The following is a 17,949-nucleotide window of genomic DNA, read 5'->3' as shown; positions in this document are numbered from 1 at the left end:
GGATTTATATGGTGGCATTATACTTTCTGTCTTATGCTCTATCTCTTTCCTAATGATTCCTAACGTTCTGTTAGCTTTTTTGACTGTCACTGCTGCACATAGAGCAGGTATTTTCAGGGAACTATTAGTGATGAGTCCAAGATCTCTTTCTTGAGTGGTAACAGCTAAATTAGAACCCATCATTCTGTATCTATTGCTGGGATTATGTTTTCCAGTGAGCGTTACTTTGCATTTATCAACATTGAATTTCATCTGCCATTTTGTTACCCAGTTTTGTGAGATCTCTTTGTTACTCTTTGCAGCCTGCTTTGGACTTTAACTATTGTGAATAATTTTGTATCATCTGCAGGTTTTGCAACCTCACTGTTTACCCTTTAATCTAGATCGTGTATGAATATGTTGAACAGCACTGGTCCCAACACAGATGCTGGGAGGGCCCACTATTTACTTCTCTCCACTGTGAAAACTGGCCATTTATTCCTACCCTTCATTTGCTATCTTTTAACTAGTTACTGATCCATGAGAGGACCTTCCTTCTTATGCCATGACTGCTTCATTTGCTTAAGAGCCTTAAGACCCAAGAGGGACCTTGTCAAAGGCTTTCTGAAAGTCCAACTGCACTATATCTACTGGATTACCCTTGTCTGTCTGTTTGTTGACCCCCTCAAAGAAGTCTGATAGATTGGTGAGGCATGATTTCTCTTTACACAAGGCATGTTGACTCGTCTCCGGAATATCATATTCATATACGTAGCTGATAATTCTGTTCTTTACTGTAGTTTCAACTGCCTGGTACTGACATTAGGCTTACCAGCCTGTAATTGCCAGCATCACCTCTGTAGCCTTTTAACAAGTTGGCATTACATTAGCTATTCTCCAGTCATTTGGTACAGAGGATGATTTAAGCAATAGGTTACATACCTCATTTAGTAGTTCTGCAATTTCATATTTGAGTTCCTTCAGAACTCATGAGTGCATACCATCCTGGTGACTTATTACTGTTTCATTTATCATTTTGTTCCAAAACCACGTCTACTGACACTTCAGTCAGGGACAATTCCTCAGATTTGTTACCGGCCTGCCTAATTATACTTGTACATTTGATTGACCAGAGTTTATGCTCCTTTCTGTTTTGCTCTGTATGATTTGATTTCCAGTTTTTAAAGGATATATTTTTTGTCTCTAAGTTCCAATTTAACTCTATTGTTTAGCCATGGTGGCATTTTTTTGATTCCCTGAGTGTTTATTATTGGGAGGGGGGAGTAATACCTATAGTTAGAGCCTCTATTATGATGTTTTTAAAAAGTTTCCATGCAGCTTGCAGGCATTTCATTCTTGTGACTGTTTCTTTTAATTTCCATTTAACGAGCCTCATCATTTTTTTTGTAGTTCCCCTATTTCAAGTTAAATGCTTCTGTGGTGGGTTTCTTTAGTATTTTCCCCCTATGAGAATGTTAAATTTAATTACATTATGGTTGCTGTTACTGAGCAGTTCAGCTATATTCACTTCTTAGACTATATCTAAGTACTAAATCAAGAACTGCATCTCCCCTTGTGGGATCCAAGACTAGCTAAAGCAATGTTTAGAAATTTTCTCTCAGCATCCCACCCTTTGGTGACATGTTCCCAGTCAATATATTGTGATAAGTTGAAATCCCCCATTATGACTTGGCTTTCTGTTTGTGTATCCTCTCTAATCTCCCTGAGTATTTCACAATCACCATCATCATCCTGATCAGGTGGTCAGTAGTATATTCCTACGGCTATATTCTTATAGTTTGAGTCATTTAAGATTTTTACTATATTTGGCTTCATGCTTTCTCTTGCATATAGTGCCACTCCCCCACCAATGTGATCTGCTCTGTCAGTCTTATATATTTTGTACCCTGGTATTACCACATCCCACTGATTAACATCATTCCACTGTCTATTATATCAATATCCTCATTTAATACCAGGAACTCAGGTTCACCCATCTTAGTATTTAAACTGCTTGTATTTGTATACAATCACTTATCAACTTTGTCAATATTTAGTTGTCTGTTTTCATATGATGTAATTGAATGGGACTCTTTTTCATTTGTTTCTCTTCAGCTCTTATTTATGCTTTATCAATTTCTCTCCTTTCCTCTTTAATAGGATACAGAGTTTCCCCTTTAATAAATCCTCCCCTAACGGATGTGTCTGTGCAAACCATGTGTTCCTCTGTACCTGGTGGCTTTTACCCCAGCCTTAGTTTAAAAACTCTTCTCCGACCTTTTTAATTTTATATGCCTGTGTTGGCTCCCCCTTTCCCAAAATGTTCCACAGTTCCTAACAAACCTAAATTCATCCACTGAACACCATTGTCTCATCCACACGGGAACAGTAGACTGACTGAAAGCATGTGTAGCAACAAAGGATCAACACACCAGGCCTGTTCTCATACTGCTAACCCTACAAAGCCTCACTTCTCAAGCCATCCTTACCCTATACTTAGAGTCAGATCACATGAAGTGATGGACTCACTCTGACTGGGCATGATTGCAGGTTGCAAGCCTATTGGCAGGACAGCCTCAGCACCTCCTAATTTAGAGCGGATATTGGAGATTTTGTAGATTGAAGGGTGGGGCAAAGAGAGGCTAAGTGATAGACAAAATCATAAAAAATATGAAAACAGAAAACTCAGGCGGAATGAGAAAGTAGGATACAGGGAAGAGCGAAAAATAAGAGAGGACTTGGAGCCTGAATATGTAGAGATGGTGGAAAATACAGTGCAGGAACTAGGACTGGGAGAAAATAGCAAAGGGGACACAGACACTTACTCTCTTCTGCACCCTGGGCTTTTGCATTTAGAGGTGGGGGAAGAGCTGTCTCTTGCATTTTCTAGGGATGACTAAAAACAAACAGAAAACATTCATTGTTTTCCTTTTACAATTTAATATTTAATTATTTTTATTGTAGTTAAACAGCCTACTGAATTCTATAATGTGCTGACAAGTAGTAGCATCTCAGTTTCTTAAACCACAAAAAAACTGCCTTAGAAAAGAAGCCATTATTTTAAAATATATTGAAGACAAAGAAATGTCCCTACTTAAGAGCCTGTGAAGGTGGTCTATTTTGTGCTGGCTGTGTGAAAGGCTACACTTTCCCTTCAGTCTCCTGGTCTGACTGTTCAACAGATATTCTTTAATTACCAAATTGAATTTTAGCAATTGTAGTGAGCTGATGCATTGTGGGAACATGAGATTAGTGTTTAATCCTGCTTTTTATTACTATGCAATATTGTATACTTGAGAAAGTATTGCAGGTGTATTGCACACTCAGAGTACAGAAATGATACTTATTACTGAGTTTTCTTCCAACTGGCACCAGTTAGAAAAAAATCCAGCAGAGCTCTGCAGTGATGCTTAGCCTTACATTTACCAACAGTGTATTAAATAATGTGACGTGAAGGAGGACTGCAGTCTCTTAATATATATGTATAAAACTAAAGTAGTTGTCTAAATATAAACATTTTCCTTCTTCACCCCAAGATGTTTACTTTCTTCTCTTGTATTTTATTTTTTCTGAAATAAAGACAAAAGGGATGTCGGGGCTCAGAAAGACTTTGTGTTAGTGAGCAGTAGGAAAAAGAACTGAAAAGGATCAGTGAATCAGATGTAATTTGGGCTCTGTTTGAGATACCAAATCTGTGTTTTGCTGACGGCCAGTATTCCTGTTTTGAAAAGCTGCATAGGCACTTCTATCAAACAGAAAGAACTTTATCCCTATTTTCATTCTTTGTTTTGTTCAGCAAGCAAAGAGGATTATGGGAAATGGAAAGTAGGTGACATGTTTTATTAAAGAACTGTGCAAGTCTTTCACTGCGAATTGAAGGATTGAACTGTCTTGTGATAGTATTTTCGTTCACAGGTAACTTTAAAAATATAGGGCCCTTATATTGATTTAGCTAGCTTAAGAGAAAACCAAGTAGTGTTGAATATGAAAATTTGCTTTTAAAAAGTGACTGTAAGGTTTAATATTTCTCATTTCTGTTTTCAGTATTTCTCATTTATGTTTTGCAACAAAAATATTCAGTACAGCTGAAAGGGTATTTTTTAAAATTAAAAACTATAAAACTTCACAGAGAATAAGAAAAATAAAGGTGAAACTTCTGTCTGTCTCTGTCTCTGGCATAAACACCCAGATTGCCTTGAACATGCAATATTTCAGGACAATACATATACCACAATGCCTGGTTGGATGCCATCAACCGTGGACACTTTGACTGGCACAACAGTGTTTAGTATACTCAATGTGTTTAATAATGATATGGCATATAGTGTTGTTGCTACTTGAAAAGAAATTAGATCTTGTACTGAATGGCAGAAAAATAGCAGAAACTGGCACAAAGTGTTTTTGCCAGGATATTGCTCTTATAACTCATCCACAGTATAAAAGTGCATACATTTCATAGAGTAACACTTGTATTCTAGCAGTAGGTTAAAACTGATACATATCACAACTTGTTTTTAAACCATTATATTAGTACTGTTTTCGGCTGATGAGATAAACAAACCCTGTGACTTAGGTCTCAACTCCGCAAATATATTTTTCCCTTTAGTTAGACTTTTTGTTTTGTTTGTTACTAAAGAATTAGTGAACTGAGTGAAGGAGCCTCACAACATGAAGATGTGGAAAGCTGAGCTACTAAGGCCCCGTCTAGACTACGCGCCGTATCGGCGCGTTAAAATGGATTGCTCGGGGTTCGATATATCGCGTCTGATCTGAACGGGATATATCGATCCCAGAGCGCGCTTAGATCGATTCCGGAACTCCACCAAAACAAACGGAGTTCCGGAATCGACATGGCGAGCCACGCACATCGATCCCGCGCGGTGAAGACGGGTAAGTAAATCGATTTTAGATATTCGATTTCAGCTACGCTATTCTCGTAGCTGAAATTGCGTATCTAAAATCGATTTTCGCACATAGTGTAGACGTGGCCTAAGAGTCAGACTGTGGAACTCTTAACATTACAGTTACTCAGATGAATAGTTGTCCCACTGATTTCAGTTGTATTGCTTATGTGATTAACTCCACATCATTGTGAGTAATGGTTTCACAATCTTGCCCTGAGTTTGCACAAATTTGCAGAGCATGATGTGAGAGGAGAGGATTTGCAATCAAAGAGCTGTATATGGCCCTTAATAAGCATCTCAACTCCCATTGTATCATATGTACTCCATATGACTAATTGAAGTTAGATACTACTCAACATGAGTAAGGATGTCAGAATGTAGCACATAGAGTATGTCTACACAGCAACTAGACACCCATGGCTGCCCTGTGCTAACCAGCTTGGGATCGCAGAGTTCAGGCTGTGGGGCTGTTTCATTGCTATATAGACTTCTGGGCTTGGAGTAGGACATACGAGGTGGCAGGGTCTCAGACTCAAGCCTGAGCTGGAAGTCTACACAGCAGTGGAGCAGCAGTGGAGCAGCCCAAGCCTCATGAGCCCAGGTCGGCTGGCATGGGCTAGCCGCAGGTTTTGCTTTGCTCTGTAGAGATACCCTATGATTGTAAACCAAGATTTTTAAAAGTGACTAGTGGATTAGTATGCTCACTTTTCTGAAAGCACTAAGGAACTTCTCTATGACAGTCCACTTTAAGGTGTCTCAAGTTAGGCACCCAAATAACAGAAGCACTCCAAAGTAACTAGATTTTAAAAAAAATCTTTTCAGTAGTGCATGGAATAATTATAAAATGTGGTGCATGTGTGTAAGGACAAAACTGAAAGGTGCTACAGAAAAGAATTAAAGAACATGTTAAAACAAATACTGATATTGAAGCATCTGTGAAAGAGACAATAAAAAATTTAAGTATAACATTTAAGCATGGTTATAATCAGAAAAGTGACAATGTAAAAATGACCTAATATTTGATATTTATTCTCCAGTTAATGATTTCCCTATCAAATTTGCTTGTCTTGCAAGTGAACACAAGATATATTTAACTGCAATTACTGCAGCTCATCCTGTTGTCCAGAAACCAAACTTGTTTTTTCTTCTATGTACATTATCAGTAATAAAGATTCTGAAATCGAATGATGCATAAGGCAGGCTAGAATATACTTCTTCATAGCTACAATAATGTTACACTTCTGATAGTATAAAAAAATCGAACTTTATATATTACTTGAAGATTACCTATGTTTGTATTGAAGGAAATCTCATGGACGATTCTTGTGTCAGTCTGTACCATGAGTTGAAATATGAGTGGTTCCATTCAGATTTTTAAATTGGGTAACAGATCCCCTTACAAAGAAAGGGGTAACCAGTCTGAACAAAAGAAGTGTTATAAAGCAGTGTATATATTTTTTTAGTATTTTTTTTCCAGTTTCCCTATCCCTGAAACTAGGGAGGCTTAAAAAATAGCCCTTCCATTGTGGAAACAGTACAGTGTTCAGATGTTAAAAATCTTTAGACTGTCAGAAATCAAGGCAGAGCATCCCTAAATGCTTTCTTGCACCGTCAGAAGTAAAGAAACATGACTAGAAATGTGTAAATTGGGTAATTGATGTGTAATTGTATCATGGTTACTTTTGTTGCTATTTGTTTGATTCACTGAGAAGTTATCCTGCAGGGATAAATATATCAGGGTTTCCCATTTTATGACATATTTTGTTTGCTATTTTTAGGAAGTATGTGTTTAATAGCACTTGAAAATTATAATGTCCAAAATATCCACTGAGTGGACATGAGCTCTGAAGACAACATTAGGCTAAGATAAGTAATGTTTTATCTGTAAAATAAAACCAGTGTTGAATCATATTTCTCCCTTTAACCTGAAAGCATAGGCTTTCACATTTTAAAGCTGAAAAATCCAAATGGCAAAGTACCCTCACTGTCTTTCTCAGTCCGTAGTTAAAACTCCCATTGATTTCAGTGGGAGTTTTGCCTGAGAGAAGATTGCAAAAGCGGCTGTAAAATTGCAAACCGAGATGTTAATAGAGCAGCTGAAAGTATATTTTAATTGTATGAGAAATTATGCTTGTTAATTGAAGGTTACTAGTAAGGTACATGAGAGCAGAGATGTATTTTACAGATATTATGAATCATTCATTTCATTAGACACAAGTATGTGAATGATTTAGTTCTCTAGTGTACTCTAAATGAAATTGCATGTTTAGAAGTACTTCAGGTTTTGTACACTACACATTAAGACATATGTTTTTGTTAATTGCATACAAGAAAATTTGAGAGCTTTATTTAATACCACAGAGCTGCAGGAATTTAATTTATCTTTTTGTGGTTGCAGACATTAATTTTTTTCCCTTTTAAGCAACAAATATATATTTGTCTTGGTTGGTATATAATAGAAAGCAATCTTAAATCTTTAAATTTGATTTACTCTCTAAATTCAAAACTGTCAAATGGATTACCTTTTAAAATACTCCATCTTTAACAGCAAAATAGTAACAATACAAATAACAATAACATAAAGATAAAATTTGTTTCTGGATTAAAGCCCATATCCTGCAAATATTTATACACCGGAATAACTTTAAACCCATGAGTAGTCCCATTCACTTCAATGGGAATATTCACATCATTAAAGTTAAGTATGTGTGTTAGTGTTAGTAGGATTGTGGTCTAAGACTTTTTGAAATCTAAATTTCAGCCTTTCATAATTAATGTGCTTCCTTTAACTTGCAGAGATTTGTATTAGATTATTTATGTGGATACCACTAATAAAGGACAATAAAAAAGTGTGTAAATATCTGTTATTTTTGTTGGCACTGAAACAACAATGTGCTGTAAAAATATAGCTGATAAATCTGTTTAAAGTGAAAAATATCCATTATAATTATTTTTTGAAAGTAACATTGTTTTGGAAAGATGCATCCCTTTCAAGGTGTTTGGAGCATGATTAGTACCAGTAATGTCTATTCTCGATGAAAAATGGTTCCTTACTACTTCTACAAAATCTTACTACTAATTAGCATTGAAATAAATAATTAGGATTCCATCTTTGTTGATACCAGTTGAGCACTGAAAAATGAATCAAATTTACAAGACTAGTAGCCATGCAGTTGGGGAAAAGGTAGCTGCTACTCAACCTGTATTCTGTCAAGGTAATTTAATTATGAACAGTTATACTTCTCTGTAATTTGTTAATGTGCTCTTTGCAGAAGGAGGATAATTCTGCCAGGGCACTGACAATTATATACATTTTAGGCAGGTTGCTGTCAAATGACAGCGGTTTTCATTGAATCTCATAACATATAGTTGCCTGGAGGAAGAATATCAATGAAGTGGATTGCAGCTTAATTTTTTTTTGAGTTATTAGTATCTATATGAGAGCGCGTGTGGGGGGGGGTGGAATCTTTCACTTTCTCATGGATTGTAGTATATAAAATTGGATGCATCAAATTCCTGAATAATATTTTTTAAATTATATTTTTTCATATCATTATATCTTAATAGTTCTTTTGAACCATGCTCATTGCAGTGTTCATTTTAAGTCTTACCTTTAAAAAAGGAAAAGGAAAAAAAGAAATCGGGTTACAATTTACATTTAATCCCCCCTGCGCACGCACACACACATTTGTCAGCAGTTAGATCATGCCCCCAAGATCCACAGACTAATATCATTATTCCTTTCCCCTGAAAGAAATCCCCTGTTAAGTAGGAGCCCCCAGCTGGTGGGGGAAGGCTGACAAAGACCCCCATTGGTCGTGTGCGTGGTTCTGACTCCTTGCTGACCCTTTCAGATGTTACTGTTTTTAACAATGTGTCTTGCAGGGCTCCCTCTCCACTGGGAGTTCTGCATCTCCATTGAAGCAGAGCCGGCATGAAGACGTGCACTTGGGTACTCTAGCTTCTGTCCCATTCCATTGTGATTGCTCACTTTCTTCTCTGAAATGATTTTAAAAAAAGTCATTGAGAAGATCCTCTCTTCTCCACAAAGCCCTACAGCTGATCTGATTATTTGTAAATAGGATTCACGATTGCTCTTAATGGCATTGTCTAAAGCAGAAAATGGAATATTGTTACCTTAGTTTATTTGAATGCTGTTTTGAGGATGTTGCAATAGTAGATTTCAGGATAATTAAGAAGGCCCATTCTGGGTACTTTTATTCTTACATTTCTATAATTAATAGAGTCTAGTGTGAGATTGTATTCTGGTTAGAAGGTCAGAACACAGAAGTATGTCTAATTAGGACTATAATGATTTCTTTATAATGCTAGAGTTACTGTAACCAATTATTTTACTTGATTTAGAATGAATGTATTTCTTTGGCTAGCTGTTGCTAGTTCAGAATATGAACTTGCCTTGGTAAATTGGGTCGTATAATGAAGTAGTATGGATAATGGAATAAGAAGTTACTGGCTTGGCTCACATCTAGGAAGGGGATCCTCTACATGTGGCTTTCCTTCCTCCCATGTGGAATTGGGGTTGTATTGCCCCATGTCACTGTCCCTTCCTCCCTCAGAGCCCTCTTTGTAAATCTGTGGAGCCATGTTGGAGAAGGGGTTGGCTGTACCTTATGAAATAAGCAGGACTTGGGAGGGACAGCCCCAGGGAACTTTCCTAGAAAACAAGAGTGGAGTCCCAATTTGGATGAAATTTTTGGTGGAGCATCCTCACAAACAGCATGGGATGTCTGTGGCAGTATTATCAAAGAGCCAGGAAGGGATAAAATGGGCCAGAAACAGTGCAGAGATTCAGAGCTTCTGCATGGATAGCCTTGTCCTTCCCCAGATTCAATGAGATCTGCCAGGTTTGATGGCCATTCATGTCCCTTTTTCCCTGGAGGAAATGAACCTTGCCCCTGATGGAATGATATGGTGGGAACTTCATGAAATATTCCTCAAGAAGATTCTTCCCCCCACTTCCGTGAACAACTCAAGCAGGTTTTACTGCCAGAAAGGGTGAACATGTTTGTTTAATCTTCCTTCAAATCTGACATTTTGAAATTTCTATTGAATTTTCTGTATTTTTGAAAAAAAAATAAAGTTTTATATATATAATTTTCCAGTTGTCATCATCTTTGTGTGCGAGTGTGTGTCAGAAGGTCAAAGGGAGGCATGTGGAAGACCCAGCATAACACAAAAGGATTAGCAAGGAAACTAAATGTATCTGTCATCTGAAAGTCGGTCCCAGTCCTTGGAGTTCAAGTACCAAAAATTATAATCTCTCTTCTCACTACCTTCCTTATAATGACTGTATTTAAAAAAAGAAGAAGGAAAAAAAAAGCATATGATGTGCAGCATTTAGCAGGGCTTCTCTTGAGAGGAATCTTTAGATTTTTGGAGACTTATTGTTTGTGCATCGTTCATTTCAATGTAAAGGTCCAATAACTGGAACGAGGCACAAGGATAGGATTCATCTTCACTATCTGCATTTCAGCCCAGCCTTTAATAATAATGCTTCACTCTTCTGTTGTTCATACAGTCTAATGGTCTCAAAATGCTCTGAAAACATTAAAGGAAGGTTATCAATTTTAAAACCATATTTCCATCTGATATTTTTTACTTGCTATTGTTACAAGTAACACTGACGATAACTAGAAATGAAGGGGATCAGAGAGAAAAAAAATCTGTTGTACTTAGTGCATTTTACAGTACTGTGTATATATTCTGTTTCACTGTGGATCCCTCACATAGCAAAAGAGGAGAGGAAAACCTTTGTAAATAGGAAAATATTTTAAAGAAGGAAAATGTGATTGTTAAAGGGAGTTTATAGACAGGACTAGTACCTGCAACTGCTTTTAATCTACTTTTTGAAATTGACTGGATTTCAAGTGAATTGTATTCCTTTAAGACTTGTAGCATTTCTATGAGGTAAGCGTATATTATAATTCCCCTTTTACAAATGGGGAAACTGAGGACCGGAGCTGTTATGTGATCTGTCCACAGTAATACAACATGTCAGTGGCAGAGACAGGAATAGAAAGTAGGTCTAACTCCCAGTGTCGTGTACTGCCCTCTAGGCTGCTATTTCACTGCCCTTAGCACCAGAAGTGCTGAATCTAAACCATGTTTGTGATGATGATTACCACGTATTAAAAATGTCTGGGGCATTTTTTTTTCCCAGTCCATGATAACAGTTTGACTACTTTCTCTCCAATCAATCCTTTTCACTAGTTTTAGGTGTTCATAAAGGGAAAAAAACAGTTTTAATTTTCAAAATGCATGTTCTTTTGTGCACTTGTTTTGTCACTCTCTGCAGAAAGTCTAATGAGGTCATGGTGCAATTTAACTCTGGATATGAAAAAACTATCCTTTTTTAAAAAAAGTTATGTATATAAAAATCTCCCTTTGACAGGAGCTCCTCTGTGTAGGGTAGAAGAGCCTGACGTTTTCTTCATTTTAATCCCCTATTGCCTTTGACACCCCTTGGGTTCAGCTGTCATCTATACTTATTAATGATAGTAAATCCAGTCAAGGTCAAAGAGTCTGGAGCTGTATTTGGAACCAATCAGTTCTGCTCCTTTGCGAGAGAGAGTGGATGGTTGTTATGGAGCTCAATGCCTCTCTAGTAGAAGACAGGCAATCTGATTGGGAAATAGAACTTGGTCTTCCCTCTCTGAAGGATGTCACTATTATATGGGCTGATCCATAAAATATGATTTTTAATTTCTAAATAATGTATGCACTTAACATGATGAAATGATAGTGAGTTTATTGTGACTGCAGAGAATAGGCTTTTAAGATGCAGGTTTTTGTTCTTGACCTAACACCAGCTGATGACTGAGTTTAAGCAGGCTCTGTCTCTTTCAGTTCTTATATTCTCGATGGTTTTTGTGTTTTACAGTGGGGTTTAGAAGCTGTGATGAAAAGAGAAAAGTACAGTTTGATATCAGCGAGCCAGCAGATTTTACAGTAGGTGAAGATGGTGTGGTATATGCAGCAAGAAGCTTTCAGCTTTCTACAGATCCCACAGAATTCATCATATACGCTCAAGATAAGGAAACCCAGCAACAGTGGCAAGTGGTGGTGAAGCTGAGCATCAAGCCAACATTTGCAGAGCATTCAGAGAAGGTAAAACATTTGCCTTTGGAAATGTGTTTGAAAATAGGTTTTAGACTACATCTGTCACACACCTCAACATCTGACCTCCTGCTAGTGGGTAACTAGTGCATAAATAATTATAAAGCTGTAGTCTTTAAAAATAATGTTCCATAATCTATTATTTTGTAGCCCTGCTAAAGTCATGGAAACCCATATCTGTTTAAAGATCCAGAAATCATTTGTATTTGAACATATTGTTTGTACAGTTTGAGATTTGTACCTGAATTTAAATTGGAAGTGATCATTTCTTTATTTTAAATTGCTGGAGAGCATTACAGTATTTATTCAAGCAGTTAAATTTAACCACAAAATAAACAAATCTCTGCTAGAATCCATCAGTCAAGATTAGACTGGAACTGTAGATTTACAGCAGTAGCGGGAAAGCATTCCTGACGCAGAGTTTTTGTATTGTCCCTTAATAATCAAATTGGGGACTGAAAATTATTTAGGATTCCAGCACTACTTTTAAGGAAGATAGTCTCCCTCTGGTGGAAACCAATATAAGCCAAGCCAAAGTAACACAAAATCAAACCTACCAATATACAGTTAACCTAATATACTCTCTCTAGTAAATGCGATAGTTATACTACACCCACCCCTTATACAACTGTCTGCTTTTTTTACTTCCTTTTACAAAGCATCTTTTACAAAAATAAATATTCTTCATAGGTTGGTATAGCCACACTAAACTTACAGTTACAGATCGAAGACTTAAGTATCTGTTTCAAAATAGATTGCATTTAATTGTGCTAGATATTTTTCTAAGAATAAGCAGTTGTTCTGGGTTTTTGAGATATTTAAGGCCAAGTCTTAATAAAGCATGCGGTGGTTCACATTAAATACGCACACAAGAAACTGTTCCTTTCAGAGGACATGTCTTTTCTGCGAAGAAAGCAGTATTCTTAACTTGGATTTGCTAACATGAATTAAGAAACTCAGGTTAAAATAGCAGTGACAACTCAGCTTTTAACTTGAGTTAGCAACTCAAATTAAAGCCTCTAGGAAAGCCTGAGGTTGAATTCCAGCTGTTAACCAGAGTTACAAGCCAAGTTGCTGTGTCGTCATTGCTATTTTAACCCGGGTCACATTTTTGCAGCGAAGACAAACCCTTTGGGCCCAGTTCTGGTGCCCTCAGTCACACTCGGGTAGTGCCTTACACGTGAGGGTTTGTCTACACTGCAGAGCGAAACCCACTACACCAAATGTGAGTCCAGGTCAGTTGACTTGGGCTTGGACTTGGGCAACAGGCCAAAAATTGCACTGTAGACACTGAGGCTTGGGTTAGAAGCTGGGCTCTGAGACCCTCCATCCTCGCTGGGTTTCAGACCCAGGGCTCCATCCCAAGCCCGAACATCTACACCGCTATTTTTAGCCCCACGACCACAAACCAGTTGACTCTGGCTCTGAGACTCAGCATCATGGGTTTTTCTTTGCAGTGTAACCTTACTAGATTTGGGCTACTCACTTGTAAGGCATACTCAAAGGGAGTGAAGGTAGCAGAAACTGGCCCTCAGTTTGCACCTGCGGTTTTTAGCCTACAACATATTTACTTGATTAAAAATAACCTCTTTCCCCAAAGTAACTGAAGAATGTATTTTTGGCTTTTTTCCCCTACCCAGAATAACATGTCTGCATGCATATGTGCATCGAGAGCTAAATGCTGAAATAACTGCAGATATAAAGAGGAATATAAAGGCAATGTTGACACCCAGCAGAGATTAATGCCTACTGTGCAAAGTGGGTCATCTACAACATCCATCATGGGTGACATAGGTTTAAAATAATTACAGCATTAATTCTATGGGATTTAATAAGGTCATAAATATTTCAGACATTCCTTACCAGTATGTATTAAGCTTCCCTTGGAACTCAAATTATATTTTAGTACACCCAGATCTAAATTTAATATACAGCTTCACATTACCTGCACTGTAGTTCCAATTAATGAGATTATATACATATAAAGGCATCCTGTTAAAATTCTGCACAATATTAACTACTGTCCAACTGGAATATAGAAAGTGCAAAGTAGTTTACACAGCAGTACCGGGTAATAAATTGCTTATAATTCCATTTGACCTCCAAGTGGCATGCTGAAAAATGAAGGAATTGCTACTGTTTCATAGGAAGAATGTAATAATATTGCTTATTTCCATATTCTACTGTTAACCCAACAAATAGCTTCATAAACATGTAATGAAGAGTGCATCCTAGGCAGTCATGTAATGATATGAAAAGCATTCTTCAATATACACATTTTTACCAATTCTCATTCTAATGTCTGTTTTAAGGACCAAAAGAAAATTGAAGAAATAGTATTTCCACGGCAACACTATAAGCCCAGCAGTCATCTGCAGAGACAGAAGAGAGACTGGGTCATCCCTCCAATCAACTTACCAGAAAACTCCAGAGGGCCTTTTCCTCAGGAATTAGTTAGGGTAAGGTAATTAACAACCAAGAAGGCAGAGGTGTGATTTCAGAATTCCTTGGAAGTGAACTTTCGGTGTCATTGATAGTCTTTCTGCTTAGCAAAGATTAAAGGACCAAATTCTGCTGTTACATCTATACATAAGATATTGGGCCAAATTCTGTGGTCTGCCAAGCTCTCTTTGTTCTTCTTACATTGAATTACAATGAATTTAAATCAGACAGCAATTGCCCTGAAGTAGGGGGAACCTCTGCTGGTGCAAAAGGTGGCAGTTGTGATTCAGCCAACTCTGCTGCATCCTGCACTGGAATGCCCCACTTGTGTGTTCATGTATGTTTTTGTTGAGGGTAGGAAGAGGAGAGTTAAGCATGTCAAAGGAGGGTAACAGGGGGAAAGGACGTGGCTGATTGAGGTTACACTACCTGTTGTGCAGGAATGCACAGCAAGTAGGTGTCTATTACCAGGCATTCCTGCACAAGATGCAGGGGGATTAGGGGGGAGGTGTTCCATTAGTGTTGCCCGCACAGTCAATTTACCAAAAGGTGTGTGTGTTTGTGTGGACAGGGTAACAGATGTGTGAACATGGCTCTACCATGTCTATGCACTTGCAAGTGACTGTCTTAAAGGTGTAGCAAAGGCTACCAGTGAACATACTGTAAAATCAGTTCCTACTTTATTTGTTACCAGGAACTCAGTTCAAAGTTCAGTATTCCCCCTGCAATAACCATGCAATCACAAGCACCTAAATGGTTGCAATACTATCGAGTACAGTCACTCCTCACTTAACGTTCTCCGCTTAACATTGTTTTGAAGTTATGTCGCTGCTCCATTAGGGAACATACTCATGTCAAGTTGTGCATTGCTCCCTTATAACGTCGTTTGGCTGACTTTACAAGGGAGCATTGCAGAAGTTCCTCTTCTTCACCTCCTCCCCCTCCCAGCACTTCCCCCTCACCACCAAACAGCTGTTTGGCAGTGCTTAGGACTTTCTGGGAGGGAGGGAGCAAGCAGGGAAGCTGCCCCTCCCCAGCCTCCCACAAGCAGGCAGGGCCACCCGGAATTCAGGGGCTTTAGGGGCTGCAGGGCTCTGGGCTAAGGGGATCCTGGGGCCCTGGCCTGCAGCTCTAAAGCCCCCTTTGGAATGCGGCCCTGCGAGCACAGGCCGGAAGAGCAGGGGCAGCCGCGCAGCTAGTGGCAAGAGAGAAGCGGCGCTTTCTCCTTCAAAGTGCTGCTTCTCTCCGGCCAGCTTTGAAGGGGAAAGTGCTGCTTCCCACCAGGCAGTGGCTGCATGGCTGCCCCTGCTCCACCTGAGTCCTCCGGCCCGTGCTCGCAGGGCTGCATTCCCAAAAGGGCTTTAGAGCTACAGGCCAGGGCCCCTGGGCCCCCTTAGCCCAGGGCCTTACAGCAGAGCTGCATAGGTTGGGGGGAGGGGAAGTGGGGCAATTTGCCCCGGGTCCCGCAGGGCCCCCTACGAGAGTTTTCAGGGGCCCCCATGAGGGTTTTCGGCAGGTTTTTGGTGGCAGATCCTTCAGTGCCGCTGAACACACATGGATCGAGTGAAGGACCCACTGCTGAAGACCCGATGCTTCTTCCACTCCAGGTCTTCAGCAGCAATTCAGCAGTGAGGGCTCCTTCCAGTCTGGGTCTTCGGTGGCGAGGGCCCCTTCCTCTCCGGGTCTTCAGCAGCAATTTGGCGGAAGGACTCGCCGCTAAAGAGCCTTGAAGACCCAGGGCGAAAGGACCCCTGCTGCTGAAGACCCCAGGCTCCCTGAATCCTCTGGGAGGCCCTGCCCTGCAGACCCTAAACCCCTTCGTTCTGGGTGGCCCTGCCTGCCCAGGGAGCAAGGGGGAGGAGCAGCTCCCAGAATTGTGGCCATAGGGGCAGTGCCACACTGCTCAGAGCCACCTGCACATCCCCTGCACCAAACAGGAGCTGCCCCAGGTAAGTGCTATGCACCTCCTGCCTGCCCCAGCCCTGAGCCTCCTCCTACACCCCCACCCTGAGTGCCCTCCCACACCCTAACTCCCTCCCAGACCCTGCACTCCAGCCCTGAGCCTCAGAGGTAAGCCAGGGCACCTTCTCACCACAATATAGTACAGTACTGTATAGTATATAATGCCTATTGTCTGCCCCCCAAAAAATTTCTTGGAACTTAACTTCCTGCATTTACATTCAATCTTATGGGGAAATTGTATTCGTTTAACATCATTTCACTTAAAGTTGCATTTTTCAGGAACATAACTGCAACATTAAGTGAGGAGTTACTGTATTATAAAAAAAATGCAGAATGCTGAACATGGGTCTTGAAAGGTAAATTAAAGAGACTGTCTTACAGTATATTTTAGTGTTCACAAATCTTGGGTAGTGTTTTAGGAGCTAAACAATAGATTTAAATATAAGAGTATTTAATTGTTTTTAGTTATATAATTCATCCCACTGTGTAAAAAGTAGAGATTTATAAGAAGGGTCACTTTACATGAAAACTTTTCTGAAAAATTCAGTGACTGATTTTCTGGCAATGTATTATACTATTGAAAAGCCCAAACATTGTTCTGTTCTGTTTAACTAACATAAACCTCATCTTCTTGACATTTAGATTAGGTCTGATCGTGATAAAAGTCTTTCACTGAGGTACAGTGTTACTGGACCAGGAGCTGACCAACCTCCAACTGGAATCTTCATCATCAATCCCATCTCAGGTCAACTGTCAGTGACGAAACCTTTAGATAGGGAGCAGATAGCTTCATTTCATGTAAGACTTTAATTTACCATAACCAGATTATCAAATCAAAGATTAACGTCTGCTTCAAATTTGATTTGTGCATCTGGCACAGTTTTCTACAAGATGTGATTTAAAAAGAGTTTATACTGGATTGGAATTTATATTTATTCTACTTATTATACATAATACAGGGAACTCCTAGCATGTTGAAACAGCTTAACAAATGTGAGTTAGTGTATTTAGATAATTAAAGAAGGCTGAAATGTGAATGCTGTAGTTTTTTTTTCTGATTTATAGCATTGGTTACAAATTCCACCATATTGTTTGTTTGACAGAAGTTTATTTTTAATATAACACCCTAACTTGGGCATAATTATACTGGAATTGCAGCAGCTAAAATTTGAGAAATAGAGGAGAAGAAAAACTACCAGGTTTCATTTTCAGGGCAAATCTAAGCATTTTAATGGAATTATAATTGTAAATTAGATCTCTCTGTTTATGAAATTTATGTTCTTTGCTTTAGAGAAATTGCAAAGTGGACCAAATATTTCTGCAGCACTAGTATGGAAAAAAAAATGGTTGCAAAGCAGGAGACCAAAGTTGGACCTGAAATGGTCCCCACTTATAGATTCATAGACTCTAGGACTGGAAGGGACCTCGAGAGGTCATCGAGTCCAGTCCCCTGCCCTCACGGCAGGACCAAATACTGTCTAGACCATCCCTGATAGACATTTATCTAACCTACTCTTAAATATCT

General features: G+C 38.9%; 1 protein-coding gene across 1 annotated transcript in view; it reads left to right on the top strand.

Moving 5' to 3' along the window:
- The window catches only part of CDH2 (cadherin 2), a 191,551-nt gene that overhangs the window by 114,300 nt on the left and 59,302 nt on the right, over window positions 1-17,949 (top strand). Inside the window, exons 3-5 of the mRNA XM_032799049.2 lie at window positions 11,785-12,011; window positions 14,333-14,479; window positions 17,067-17,222. Coding sequence (XP_032654940.1) covers window positions 11,785-12,011; window positions 14,333-14,479; window positions 17,067-17,222 — 530 coding nt within the window. The remainder of the gene's footprint in view (window positions 1-11,784; window positions 12,012-14,332; window positions 14,480-17,066; window positions 17,223-17,949) is intronic.

The sequence above is a fragment of the Chelonoidis abingdonii genome, chromosome 2 (assembly GCF_003597395.2).
Source record: "Chelonoidis abingdonii isolate Lonesome George chromosome 2, CheloAbing_2.0, whole genome shotgun sequence".
Lineage (NCBI taxonomy): Eukaryota > Metazoa > Chordata > Testudines > Testudinidae > Chelonoidis > Chelonoidis abingdonii.
Note: the sequence above shows the minus strand (reverse complement) of the source record. Positions and strands in the feature narration are given on the sequence as shown.